Below are 14,709 nucleotides of genomic sequence, written 5' to 3'. Positions count from 1 at the left end.
AAAGTAATAATCAAACATTACATTTCAACAAGTGTAAACTCTAAACAGATGAGGGTTACAGTCCATCCTCTCAAAAGGTTAAATATAAACAATTCCCATTTAGCTTTTTATATTTATATTTGATTTGTCACATTTTCACATCACAGATTATGTTAATCTCGTATTTGTTTCTGCATGACAAAGTTGTCCAATTTGCTTTACTTTAGACAACACTCGGAAACAAAGGCTATGTAACAAAACTGGGCACTGCTTTGCAAATGATCTAGGTAAGCTCATTTTCTTCTCCCCTTGTGCCTCTTCCTTCTACTCCTACATATCAGGTACTAAACAAAGAACACATTGGGAAAGAAAATGAAAATGTAACATAGACTTACATTTTTACAGCCACACAAATCAAGGTTGTGAGAAGTCTCCTCTTTGTCACCACAAAGCCTATCTATGAGTGTGGTTATATAGTAGCACAAACAAGTGGGCATTCATTCAACCCCCATTTGCCTTTCCACATTCATTATAATTGAAATGACAAAATTCCACTATAACAAAATAAGATTTTTGAATCCTTTATTTTGGTAACAACATGAGGAAAACCAAACTGAATATTGCAAAGAAAAGCTAGAGGACAGTACACTGAGGTTGTATTCAAGGTTCACTTAGCATGAGGTATCAACAATCATGACCATGATAGGCTACATACTCTATGGAACAAATCGCAACATCATCACTGGTCCGGCGATGGCTACTGTAGCCATCTCTTATCCACAATTCACCACCTTTTAATTCATAGAAGAAATAAACAAAGAAAGGAAAAATAACAATAAGTGATAATCATGATAATAAACAAAATAAAATGCAAAACTGAAGCATTTTGCAAGCAGGACAACCCCTACTGGCCTCTGCCACGACCCTTTGACTTGCCAAAGAAAGATATAAGCCAATACTGTTGTTAGCTGAATAATATTGGTTGATGCTTACATTTGCTGAGCTCCGAAACTGGCTGGAGTGATTAACGTTGTCTGTGGGATGTGACAGTCCATCTCTATGGATTACCCACTCCCCACTTCACACTTACACAAGCCACTCACCTATCACATCCACACATCTGTTTCAGCAAATAGGCACTTGTACTCTTCCTTGTATGGCTCTTCGTACTTCACCATACGACTACTCTTTCATATTCAAACTAAGATGAAAGGGTGACTCCAAATGCTTCAAAAGGTGTTTTCTACAAGATGTAAAGTGGATACTTTTGTACAGTTAATTAAAATACTTAACATTCCATTAAGTAACTGGTGATAGTATGGGGAATGTCACAGTCACTCCAGACAATTCACATCTTTGCAAATAAGAATATTTTCATCCATTCACTATGAACGGACAGTTTATGCAAGACTTCTTTTCCTTTTTTGTTTTGTTTTTGTAATATTTCTTTACAGCCTATATAATACAAAGCCAAATCAAGGCCACCATGATTAAACCCTTTGGGATGAAGCTTTAGCATTTGAATGGATGCAAAAATATGAAAACCCGAGGTGGGTCATGAAGGACGTGGTATCAAACACATGAAATTGTAATGCCATGAAATGTGCAATAACTACAACATAATATACTGAGAGCCTATCTAATCTGTACTCTCAATAATGGAATTGGTGAGTGAGCAAAGCCTGTGGAAGATGGAGACTTGTTGTGTGAGAGGGACGTAGGTAAGGATGTTCTGGTACTGCAAGAGCTCTTCTGCCTCCTTCTTCTCCTGATCTTGCAGCTCAGAGGCCAGTAAGCGCATGCGAAGTAGATCAAACAATTTGGTCCACTCAGCCTCATCTGCAGGCAAAATGTACTCTTCACTAGCTTCTCCTTCTGCAGCCTGGTCAACTTCCATGACCAGTGCATCAGTGTCCTGGATAACCAGGGTAGTTCCGTCTTTCCCTTCTACAACTGCTGTCCCTCCTTCAGCACCTGCAGTTGTCCCTGTTGCCCCATCCGTACTTGTACCAGTTCCTATAACACCGTCACCACGAATTTGATTCTGACAAAATTCAGTCATGTATTCATCTACTGTTAGCCCATCACCAGACTGTCCTGCTGCTGCGTCAATCTGGTCACTTGGTTCTTCCTGGGTTTGGAACTGTTCTTCCTCATCATCATCTGGGCCGTCACCAACCACCCACGTTGATCCCTTACCCGGGGTTTTAGTGCGCTTGTTCTTGAGGTTTTTGGCAAAATACACAGTTTTATCTCGTGCATGGCGCTCCATGATGCGGTCTAGGATATAAGCTGGGTGTTCAGCATGGGAATGCGTGTGCTGTGGGTAGTAAATCATGTGTACTGGACCATCAAACTGACCTGACAATTCATTAAACTGAACTTTTAGGTGAATACGAGCATGGCAATTGCTGGATCTCTGAATGCGAACAAACCAACGACGCCTTAATTTACTTGGGGAGCTAGGTTCCACTTCATCTTTGCCTTCTTTCCTATTGTCCACCTGAGGAGTAAAAGTGAATTAGTGCATGTTACCCATCAGTATTTACAATAAATTTCTTAATCCTTTTTGTGCATATGGTACCAGACTTCTACATTTCATACAAGAATGTCACCAATATGATGTAGAGCATTTTCTTAATATGTAACTGCTTCTTAAATAGTACACATATATATAGGTAAAAACTATCTATCTACATCTATATATCATGGGCTTCTTCACCCATATCAGGGAGGAAGTCAAGTCAAAAGTATGCACTCACTCCCATCCACCACCCTTGTCAAGGAATATATAAATATCAAAACAAAATGAAAGAATACACACCTTAGCTGTGTGGTATCTATGACAAACCATCTGTATGAGTTTGAGATTATTCCTTTCAATTCTAGTTGTGTCACGAATATAACGAACATTATATTTCTTTTCCTCAGCAGCTAACCACTGGTTGAAGGTGGCCAGATTTCGGAAGGAACGCTTTTCCCGTGGAACAATAATCCCGTGCTCTTCTTCCATGTGCTTGAATAAACTTTTTACCTGAAAATCAAAGCTCGAAAATCACCTCCTGATAAGAACAAGCTTAAACATAAATTGATACACATATATCTATCTACATATACCATACATATACTAAGGCTTTTTCCCCCTTCCAAGGGAGGTAGCCAGAAAGGGAAAGGCATAAAAACACTCCCACCCATTTCATCCCTAAATACACTCCACACCCCTCCCACCCTCCCTCTCATCTGAGCACTTCCTGGATGACGGGTCATCCCTGCACCCTGCCCACCGCCCTGGGTCAGAAGCAGTGTCGCAAGACACAGTACATCCACAGCAAGGCCACTTCATTTAATCGGCGACCCCCCCTCTCCGTCCCCCTTTGCATATAAGGCGAGGACGGGGAGAAATCCCTTCGGGCTGCGTCAAAATTCACTCACACATACTACCCCCCCCCACCCACCCCGTCCATTCCTCCTCATGCAGTCACAACATCATCCATATACAACCATTCTCCACTCACCTCTGTCTTCCGTCCTCTCCCTTCCTTCCTCAACAGACATTCCACTCTTCCCCAAAGCCCCCTTCACCCCATCCATCCACCTCATCCTAGGACGTCCCCTCATGTTCACTCCCTCCACATCTGCCTTCCATACCTCTTTTACTAGTCTTTCTTCACTCATTCTTTCCATGTGTCCAAACCATCCTAATAGTCTTTCATCAACCCTATCTCCCAGCTCCTTTTTCACCCCTGTTCTCCTCCTCACCTCCTCATTTCTCACTCTATCCAGCCTAGTAACCCCCATCATACTTCTCAGACACCTCATCTCAAACACATTCAAACTCCTTCTCTCTTCTTCTCTTCTGTTCCACATTTCTGCCCCATACAGTGCTGTTGGCACAATCACTCCTTCATACAGTCTCCTCTTCGCATCCATTCCCAAATGTCTATTCCTCATTACACTCTTTAAACCACCAAGGCATTTACTCGCTTCTCTCAATCTACATTCTACCTCCACCTTCACTCCACCTTTTCCTGCTACACTTGCACCCAAGTATCTAAAACTATCCACTTCCTCCAGTCGCTCTCCCTTAATGTTCACTTCCAGTCTACTGCCACTTTCACCCCTTGTACATCTCATCACCTTACTTTTACCCACATTTATCTTTAGCTTTCTTCTATCACATACTCTCCCAAACTCTGCCACCAGCTTCCTCAATCCCTCCTCTGACCCTGCCACAAGCGCAGTGTCGTCCGCAAACAACAGCTGGCTCACCTCCCACTTTTCTCCATTTTCTTTAACCATCTCCAATCCCTGACCCACTACCCTAGCATTCACCTCTCGCACCACCCCATCCATGTATAAGTTGAACAGCCAGGGCGACATAACGCATCCTTGACGAAGTCCCACCTTTACTTCAAACCACTCACTCTCTCCATTTCTAATCCTGACACATGCTCTACTACTCTCATAAAAACTCTTGACAGCTCCCAAAAGCTTTCCTCCTATCCCATAAATCTGCATAACCTCCCACAGTGCCTTTCTGTCTACCCTATCATAAGCCTTTTCCAGATCCATAAAAGCCCAAAAAACATCCTTCCCCTTTCCTATAGCTTTCTCACATATCTGTCTTACCACAAAGATCTGATCTACACAACCTCTACCTGTCCTAAATCCACACTGTTCCTCACCAATTACTCCTTCTGTTCCTCTCCTAATCCTCTCAATTAAGATCCTCCCATAAGCCTTCCCTACTACACTTAACAGGCTAATCCCTCTGAAACTACTACATTCACACTTGTCCCCTTTTCCCTTGTAAAGAGGAACTATACAGGCACTTCTCCAGTCCTCCGGTACCCCACCCTCTCTCCAGCAAACATTAAATAACCTCACCAACCAGTCCACCATCACTGAACCTCCCTTTTTCAGACATTCTGCATGGCATCCATCCAGACCAGGTGCCTTACCTGCTTTCATCATCTTTACAACTGCCTTCACCTCATCCTTCCTTATTACTCCTCCATTCTCCTCACTCATCACTCTCATTTTCTTCGCATTTCCCACTGCAGCTATCTTTCCTTCCCTATCCTCCTTCACATTTAGCAACTCCCTAAAATATTCTGCCCATCTTCCCCTTACTGCCATCTCTTCCATTATCATCTCTCCATCTGTACCTTTTACCTTTTCTTCCCTACTTGATTCGCCTCCTCTTCCTCTCTTAATTTCTTTCCAAAACATCTTTTTATTACTTTCAAAATTTTCTGTCATACTCCTACCCCATTTCACATCTGCTCTCCTCTTTGCCTCCTTTACCTTTTGCTTTACTTCTCTTTTCTTTTCTTTGTACGTCTCATATGACTCCCCCGTCCTCTTTTGTAACCAATCTGTGAATGCTCGCTTCTTCTCTTCTACAACCTTCTTTGTTTCCTCATCCCACCATTCACTACCCTTTTTTCTATTTCCCCCTGTCCTTCTTGTTCCACACACCATCCTTGCACACTTTAAGACTCCCTCCTTGAACCATCCCCATTCCTCCTCCACACCCATCTCTGCTCTATCCTTTACTCCCTCCCACTCCTCCTTCAGCTTCTTTTCGTACTCCTTCTCCTTTTCCTTTTCATTCAAGGAGTTCACTCTAAGAACCTCCCTACCTTTTGTCCCTTTCCTCTTTCTCCATCTATCCTCCACTCTCAGCTTACCTTCCACCAAAAAATTATCTGATATTCCCCCACCCTCTCCCCTTAGCACATGTACATCCTTAACTCTTCCTATCATAATCCTATTTACCACTACATAATCCATTAGTGCTCTATCTACCACCCTTCCCTCCACCACCCTCTCCCATGTGTACTTATGCTTGACTTTATTCCGAAACACTGTATTTGCTATCATCAACTCTCTTTCTAGACACATTTCCACCATCAACTCTCCACTACGATTCTTTCCTGGAACTCCACACTTCCCAACCACTCCATCGATTGGACCATTTCCCACCCTAGCATTAAGGTCTCCCAGTACTATTACATTGACATTTCTTCCTAAACCCTCTATGCACTCATTTAAATCTATCCAAAAGGCCTCCCTTTCTTCCACGCTCTTCTCACTGCCAGGCCCATATGCACTTACAAAGACCCACATCTCCTTTCCCAGTTTCACCTTCATCCACATTATCCTTGAGGAAACCTCCTTCCACTCCACTACCTGTTTACCTAACTCCTCACTTACTAGAATAGCCACCCCTTCCCTCCCTCGCCCTCTCTTCACTCCTGATAACCTCCCACTTACACTCCCAAACTTACACTCACCCTTCCCTTTCAACTTAGTTTCACTCAAAGCCAACACATCCATCTTTCTTCTCACAAACATACTACCTATCTCTTCCCTTTTACTCTCATCTGTACCACATCCACGCACATTAAAAGACCCAAACCTTAGGGTGCTGGCCCGAGGCCCTCCAGCACCCCTTATGCCTTCACTTTTCTTTTTAGGAATATGCCCCGTGGGGCTACAGGGAGAAGGATGCCTAGTCCCTCTCCCCGTCCCTTTCTTCTCGCCTCTTACGATCCAAGTGGGAAACTTGGTGGCAGTATTCTTTTCCCCCACCACAGAAAGAGAATACTCAGAGAAATGGTACAGGACAGCAACAAGGGGTTGGGGGACAGCATAACGGAGGGACAGTCGTAGTATAAAAGTGTCATCATTTCTCTATGAACAGAATTTCTTCTATCATAGACAAAATGATGTGTGGCTCTGGTCCGTAGGGGCGCCCCATATAGACCCTAAAGTATCGACTGCATGCTACTTTGCCACAATAACAAGCAGCCAATACCCCAGACGGGGTATATCTATCTACATATATAGATATACAACAGGCTTTTTCCTCCTTATAGTTGAGGTAGCCCAATGGGAATGTGGGGCAGTAAAAAGATCATATGCACTAATATCACAATAACCTGGCATTTTCTTACATCAACCTCTTCAATACGAGTAAATATTCACACGTACATGCACCACAATACGTGCATTACAAAATATAAATTTCTGCTGTTATACTCATTCTCTTTCACCCTGAATAAATATAACATCACAGAAAACATGATCAAGCCCATTCACAGAATACGGGGGTCACTCAGCTACAACTACAAAATAAATATAATCAGGAAGATGACACTGGCATCCTCATATATCCCCACTTGCGGCTCATGACACATACATGGGCATCATCGTAGTCAAGAGGTTAACCTTATGAAAATGAGCAGTGTAATTGTTGAATCTAAAAACATAAACATTACGCATGGATAAATATCTTTAGCAACAATACCTGGTAAAAGGATAGGTGACTACATCCAGGTTCTTGACACTTAAATCTACTATCAGGTGGATTTCCACTTTTGATTGTTCGGCTCTTGCCAGTGCACGAATCCCTTTGGTGTTGGAGGAAGATGTAATGTTTGTTAAACACTTGACTGCATTCCTGAGAAAAAATAAAATTGGTGAAACACAGTTGGTGATGAAATAAATTATATGCTTCTTTATATGATTTTTGTTTTTTTCCTCTCTGGTACACTGTCTATTCTTTTTAATAGGTTTAAAAACAAACAAGTCATTTACTTTGCATTGCCAGGTTTGGTTAGGTTTCTTTCTGATTAGGACAGTCCTCCGGGGCAGAGTAGGATTGGCTGCTCCGTCTGCTAATTGTAGCAACTTATCTGTGTCTTTGACCCTGATATCAATGTCAATACCTGTGTCCAAGAGACAGTCATCTTCATCCATCTCTACTCCATGCTGCTCCACATAGTGCTGCACCTAAAACATATATACAGTTTATGATTTAGTCCATAATCTATATATCTATCTATATACCAAGGGCTTTTTGCCCCTTATAAGGGAGTTAGCTAAGTCCACCCATTTCACTCCACCCCACCACTCTTTCCACCCCTTCCATCTCAGCTCCTTATGGAGGGTGTGGTGAATAAAAATGTGTTTGAGGTGAAGTGCATGAGAAGTATGGTGGGGGTTACTAGGCTGGATAGAGTGAGAAACGAGGAGGTAAGGAGAAGAGCGAAGGTGGAAAGGGAGTTGGGAGATAGGGATGATGAAAGAGTATTGAGATGGTTTGGACACAGGGAAAGAATGAATGAAGATGGGTAAAAGAAGTGTGGAAGGCAGAGTTGGAGGGAGTGAACATGAAGGGGTGACTAAGGACACGATGGAGGGATGGGATAAAAGGGGCATTGGGAAAGAGGGGAATGTCTGTTGAGGAAGGAAGGGAGAAGACAGTAGGAGTGAGTGGAGAACAATTGTGTATGGATGATGCTGTAATGCATGGAAGGGAGTGTGGGGGATGGGATGTTGTATGTGAATGATATTTTGACGCAGTCTGAAGGGATTTCTCCCTGTCTTCTCTTTTTCTGCATAAGGGGACAGAGAGGGGTGGATGTGCTGTCTTGCTGCATTGCTTCTGACCCAGGGCAGTGGGCATGATGCAGGGATGACCCATCATCCAGGAGGAGCTAAGAGGGAGGGAGGGGTGGTGAATGGGAGTGGAGTATGTGGGAATGAAATGGGTAGGAGTGGATTTATGCCTTTGACTCTAGCTACCTCCTTTGTAAGGGGGAAAAAGCCCTTGGTATATGTATGTGAATGACACAATATCCTATTTTTAATTAAACATCACTTTTTCATGAACCTTTACATAGCACTTTCACATTCACCTCCCTTACCACCCCATCTATAAACACTGAACATCCATGGTGAAATGACACAATCTATCCATACACCAAGGGCATCTTCTTGGAGGTGGCCAATGCATGCTACATGGATAAATCAAGAAACAAAATCAATCCCTTACCATTTCTTCTTGGTTTTCTAGAATTTCTCCACAAAACCCACATTCTAGGGCCTCCTCTTCCGTTTCCAGTTTCACTTTGGCCTGACCATCACTGCTTGACATTTCAGTGTCAACCTCTGCAGACAGAAAAAAATGTACTCAGGTTATATCATGTTTGTGATTAACTGGAAGTTATTGATAATTTGCTACAAAATGGTTTCATGACCAGATTACGATGATGATCTGGTATAGGGTCGCAAACTCCCCTTATCAGAAGACTAGGATGGTGCCCTTAACCGAGGACTTTGCAGCATGGGATTCAATGAACCATACCCTTGGTCCAACTCATCAGTGGCAGGGTTCAAACTGCCATCACCTCGAACTCCACCACAAATAGACATGTTATAACCTACTCAGCCAGAGAGCATTCACAACCAAAGAGGACCACTATTTAATCTTAAAAGAAAATGTCAAAATCCAGTTGCAAAAAACATCAAATAATCATGACCCCCCCAAAGATTTAAATCAATCTAACGACCCTATCTGGCTTTTTCCCCTTTACAAGGGAGGTAGCCAAAGTCAAATGGTATAATTCCACTCCTCCCCTTCATCTTGGCTCCTCCTGGATGATGGGTCATCATTGAATCTCGCCCATTGTCCTGGATCAGAAGCAATGCAGCAAGACACAGCACATCAACAGCAAAGCCGCTTCATTTAATTAGCAACCCCCCTCTCCATCCCGTCATGTAGTAACACTGAAGATAGGGAGAAATCCCTTCAGGCTGCATCAAAATACCATTAATACATAACCACTCCCTAAACCACTCCCTATCCCCCACCCACTCTCTTCCATGCATCACAGTATCATCCATACACAGCCATTCTCCACTCACCCCTATCTTCTACCTTCTCCCTTCCTTCTTAAACAGACATCCACCACTTGCTCAATGCCCCTTTTACCCCATCCATCCATCTCATCCTTGGTTGTCCCCTCATGTTCACTCCATCCACCTCTGTCTTCCGACTTTTTTTTTTACTAATCTTTATTCACTCATTCTCTCCATGTGTCCAATCCATCCCAATACTCTTCCATCAACCCATCTCCCATCTCCTTTTCCACCCCCATCCTCCTCTTCACCTCTTTGTTTCTCACTTTATCCAACCTTGTAACCCCTATCACACTTCTCAAGACATTTCATCTCAAACATATTTAAACTTTTCCTCTCTTATGTTCCATGTCTCTGCCCCATACAGAGCTGTCAGCACTATCATCCCTTCATACAATCTCCTCTTAGCATCCATTCCCAAATATCTATTTCTCATTACAATTTTTAATCCCCAAAGGCATTTCCTTGCATCTCTCAATCTACATTCTACCTCCACCTACACTCCTTTTCCTGCCACATGCACCCCCAAGTATCAAGCTATTCACTTCCCCTAGCCTCTCTCCCTTAATAATCACTTCCAATTGAAGAAACCCTATACCTAACAAATTCTCATTTATTGTCCTTCCCATCTCAGCTCTTTGTGGATCAAGGGTCATCCCTGTTTCCCACCACACTGCATGAGACAAAGGCAAAGCAGCAATAAAGTACACTTCTGTGGCAAGGCCCAACAGACCACCACATCACATACAATTTATACTATAAAATTACAGTGACAAAGTGTGAATATTTCAATATATGAAAATAAAACCACTTCAAAACAATTAACAGCAGCAAAAAATAAATAAATAAAAATTATTCATACAAAGCTTTTAGAGTCACTCTGCCCTTCTCACCTTCTATCTGATGTGAATCCCCAGACTCGTCCCGAACACTTCTACCAAATTCCACGTGAGTGTCTGACTGGGCCATGCTCTCCAACTCCTCTAGATGCACTAAACTCAGGTGCTCCATTAGCAGTTCTTCCGTCAGCAGAACCAAAGAGCATAATGAGCACACATACTGTGTTGTCTGCAAATGTAAAAGCAATCAATGAAGGACTTTTTTCATCAGGAACCAAGATAAGAGGGAGGGAGGGAGAAGGTAAATGGGAGTGGAGTATGTGGGGATGAAATAGGTGGGAGTGGCTACAAGAGAGAGGAGAGGGAGTGAAGGATTGAGTAGAATGGGGATGGTTCAAGGAGGGAGTCGTAAGATGTGCAAAGATGGTGTGTGGAACAAGGAAGGGAGGAAATAGAAGGAAGGGTAATGAGTGGTGGGATGAGGAAGCAAAGAAGGTTGTAAAAGAGAAGAAGCAGGCTTTCATAGATTGGTTACAAATTAGGACGAGGGAATTGTACAAGAGGTACAAAGTAAAGAGAAAAGAAGTAGAGCATAAGATAAAGAAGGCAATGAGGAGCCCAGATGTGAAATGGGGTAAGAGTATGACAGAAAATTTTTAAAGTAATAAAAAAAATGTTGGAAAGAAATTAAGAGGAAGAGGAGTCAAATCAAGTAGAAAAGAAAAGGTAAAAGGTGTAGATAGAGATGATAATGGAAGAGAAGGCAGTGAGAGGATGGTAGGCAAAGTATTTTAAGGGAGTTGCTAAATGTGAAGGAAGATAGGGATGGAAAGGTAGTTGCAGTGGATAAGTGCTAAAAAATGATTGATGAGTGAGGAAAATGGAGGAGAAATAAGGAAAGATGAAGTGAAGGCAGCTGTTAAGATGATGAGAGCAGGTAAGGCACCTGGGTTGGATGGATGCCATGCAGAATGTCTGAAAAAAGGAGGTACAGTTATGATGGACTGGCTGGTGAGGTTATTTAATGTTTGTTTAAGAGAGGGTAGAGTGCCAGAGGACTGGAGGAGTGCCTGTATAGTTCCACTTTAAGAGGGATCAGCTTGTTAAGTGTAGTTGGGAAGGCTTATGGGAGGGTCTTGATTGAGAGGATTAGGAGAGGAACAGAGGGAGTAACTGGTGAGGAACAGTGTGGTTTTAGGACAGGTAGGGGTTGTGTAGATCAGATTTTTGTGGTAAGACAGATATGTGAGAAAGCTATAGGAAAAGGTAAGGATTTTTTGAGCTTTTATGGATCTGGAAAAGGCTTATGACAGAGTAGAGGAAGGCACTGTGGGAGGTTTTGCAGATATATGGGACAGGAGGAAAGCTGTTAAGAGCAGTAAAGAGTTTTTACAAGAGCAGTAGAGCTTGTGTTAGGATTAGAAATGGAGAGAGCGAGTGGTTTGAGGTAAAGGTGGGACTTTGTCAGGGACGTGTTATGTCGCCCTGGCTGTTCAATTCATACATAGATGGGGTGGTGCGAGAGGTGAATGCAAGGGTAGTGGGTCAGGGATTGGAGATGGTTAAAGAAAATGAAGAAAAGTGGGAGATAGGCCAGTTGCTGTTTGCTGACGACATTGCACTTATAGCAGGATCAGAGGGATTGAGGAAGTTAGTGACAGTTTGGGAAGGTGTGTGATAGAAGGAAATTGAAGATTAATGTGGGGAAAAGGTGATGAAATATACAAGGGGAGAAAGTGGCAGGAGGCTGGAATTATTAAGGAAGAGAGACTGGAGGAAGTGGATAGTTTTAGATATTTGGGTGCATATGTGGCATGAAAGGGAGGAGTGGGGGTGGAGGTAGAATGTAGATTGAGAGAAGCAAGTAAATGCCTTGGGGGATTAAAAAGTGTAATGAGAAATAAACATTTGGGAATGGATGCTAAGAGGAGATTGTATGAAGGAGTGATTAAGCCGACAGCACTGTATAGGGCAGAAACATGGAACATAAGAGAGGAAGAGAGGAGTTTGAATGTGTTTGAGATGAAATGCCTGAGAAGTATGATAGGGGTTACTAGGCTAGAGTAAGAAATGAGGTGAGGAAGAGAACAGGGGTGGAAAAGGAGTTGGGAGATATGGTTTGGACACATGGAAAGAATAAGTGAAGAAAGTTTAGTAAAAGAGGTGTGGAAGGTGGAGGTGGAAGGAGTGAATATGAGGGGGCGTCCTAGGATGAGATGGATCGATGGAGTAAAAGGGGCATTGAGAAAGAAGGGGATGTCTGTTGAGGAAGGACAGGAGAGGACAGAAGATAGGGGTGAATGGAGAATGGTTGTGTATGGATGATGCTGTGATGCATGAGGTGGGGGATGGGGGGTATGGGAGTATGTATGAGAAATAAATTGACGCAGCCCAAAAGGATTTATCCCTGTCTTCTCCTTTTCTGCATGAGGGGACGGAGAGGGGGGGTCACGGAATTAATGAAGCAGCCTTGCTGTAGATGTGCTGTGTCTTGCGACACTGCCTATGATCCAGGGCAGTGGACAAGATGCAGGGATGACCCATCATCCAGGAGGTGCCAAGAGGGAGGGAAGAGGGTAGAGGGGTATGTAGGGGATGGAATGAGTGGGAGTGGTTTCTATGCTTTGACTTTTGGCTACCTCCCATGTAAGGGGGAAAAAAGCCTTTGGTATATGTATGGATGTATGTTTTTGGCTACCTCCATTTTAAGGGGGGGGGAAAAACCCAATGGTATAAGTATGTATGACTGTACTACTTCTCTAATAAGAACTTTATAATACTGGTAATACTGACAATATTTTTGTCTATTTTGAACTCATAAGAACTATACTTGATGATGCATCTACGTCACAGTATCCAACAATCAAAATAACTCGAAAGCATCCTTCAAACATTATAAAATAAAGCATTAGGAATAATATATGGCTGCATCAAAACAACACCAATATAATATAATCATACATACATATACCAAGGCTTTTTCCCCCTTACAAGGGAGGTAGCCAAAAAGAAAAAGGCATAAAAACATTCCCACCCATTCCATCCCTAAATACACTCCACTCGCCTCCACCCTCCCTCTTATCTTAGCACCTTCTGGATGACGGGTCATCCCTGCACCTTGTCCACTGCCCTGGGTCAGAGGCAGTGTTGCAAGAAAACAGCACATCCAGAGCAAGGCTGCTTCATTAAATTGGCTACCCCCACTCTCAGTCCCCCATGCATTAAAGGAGATGGGGAGAAATCCCTTCGGGCTGCATCAAAATTTTGCTCACACATACTATCTCACCCCCCATCCCCTCACCCATTCCACCTCATGCATCACAACATCATCCATATACAACCATTCTCCATTCACCCCTGTCTTCTGTCCTCTCCCATCCTTCCTCAACAAACATACCCCTCTTCCCCAAAGCACCAATCACCCCATCCATCCATCTCATCCTAGGTCGCCCCCTCATGTTCACACTCTCCACATCTGCCTTCCATACCTCTTTTACTAGTCTATCTTCACTCATTCTTTCCATGTGTCCAAACCATCCCAATAATTTCATCCCTGTCTCCCAGCTCCCTTACCACCCCTTTTCTCCTCATTTCTCACTCTCTCCAACCTAGTAACCCCTATCATACTTCTCAGACATCTCATCTCAAGCACATTCAAACCCCTTCTCTCTTCCTCTCTTATGTTCCATGTTTCTGCCCCGTATATTGATGTTGGCACAATCACTGCTTCATACAGTCTCCTCTTAGCATCCATTCCCAAATGTCTATTTCTCATTACACTTTTTAATCCACCAAGGCATTTACTCGCTTCTCTCAATCTACATTCTACCTCCACCTTTTCCTGCCACATTTGTACCCAAGTATCTAAAACTATCCACTTCCTCCAGTTACTCTCCCTTAATGCTCACTTCCAGTCTGCTTCCACTTTCACCCCTTTACATCTCATCACCTTAATTTTACCCACATTTATCTTCAGCTTTCTTCTTTCACACACTCTCCCAAACTGTCACCAACTTCCTCAATCCCTCCTCCGATCCTGCCACAAGCACAGTGTCGTCCGCAAACAACTGCTGGCTCACCTCCCACTTTTCTCCGTTTTCTTTAACCATCTCCAATCCCTGACCCACTACCTTTGCATTTACCTCTCGCACCACCCCATCCATGTACAAGTTGAACAGCC

The 14,709-nt window shown here is 43.1% G+C and overlaps 1 protein-coding gene across 4 annotated transcripts in view; it reads right to left on the bottom strand.

Moving 5' to 3' along the window:
- Window positions 1-98: 98 nt before the first annotated feature.
- Window positions 99-14,709, bottom strand: part of LOC143026251 (uncharacterized) — a 41,286-nt gene continuing 26,675 nt past the window's right edge. For all 4 annotated transcript variants that reach the window (XM_076186332.1, XM_076186331.1, XM_076186333.1 and 1 more), the window contains 6 exons: window positions 10,584-10,758; window positions 8,825-8,940; window positions 7,585-7,779; window positions 7,295-7,447; window positions 2,804-3,013; window positions 99-2,482 (listed from right to left, as the gene is read on the bottom strand). In XM_076186332.1, coding sequence (XP_076042447.1) covers window positions 1,619-2,482; window positions 2,804-3,013; window positions 7,295-7,447; window positions 7,585-7,779; window positions 8,825-8,940; window positions 10,584-10,758 — 1,713 coding nt within the window. In that variant the 3' untranslated portion in view covers window positions 99-1,618. The remainder of the gene's footprint in view (window positions 2,483-2,803; window positions 3,014-7,294; window positions 7,448-7,584; window positions 7,780-8,824; window positions 8,941-10,583; window positions 10,759-14,709) is intronic.

This window comes from Oratosquilla oratoria, chromosome 6 (genome assembly GCF_046742065.1).
Source record: "Oratosquilla oratoria isolate Oo_2021 chromosome 6, ASM4674206v1, whole genome shotgun sequence".
NCBI lineage: Eukaryota > Metazoa > Arthropoda > Malacostraca > Stomatopoda > Squillidae > Oratosquilla > Oratosquilla oratoria.
This window is presented reverse-complemented; position numbering and strand designations above follow the sequence as displayed.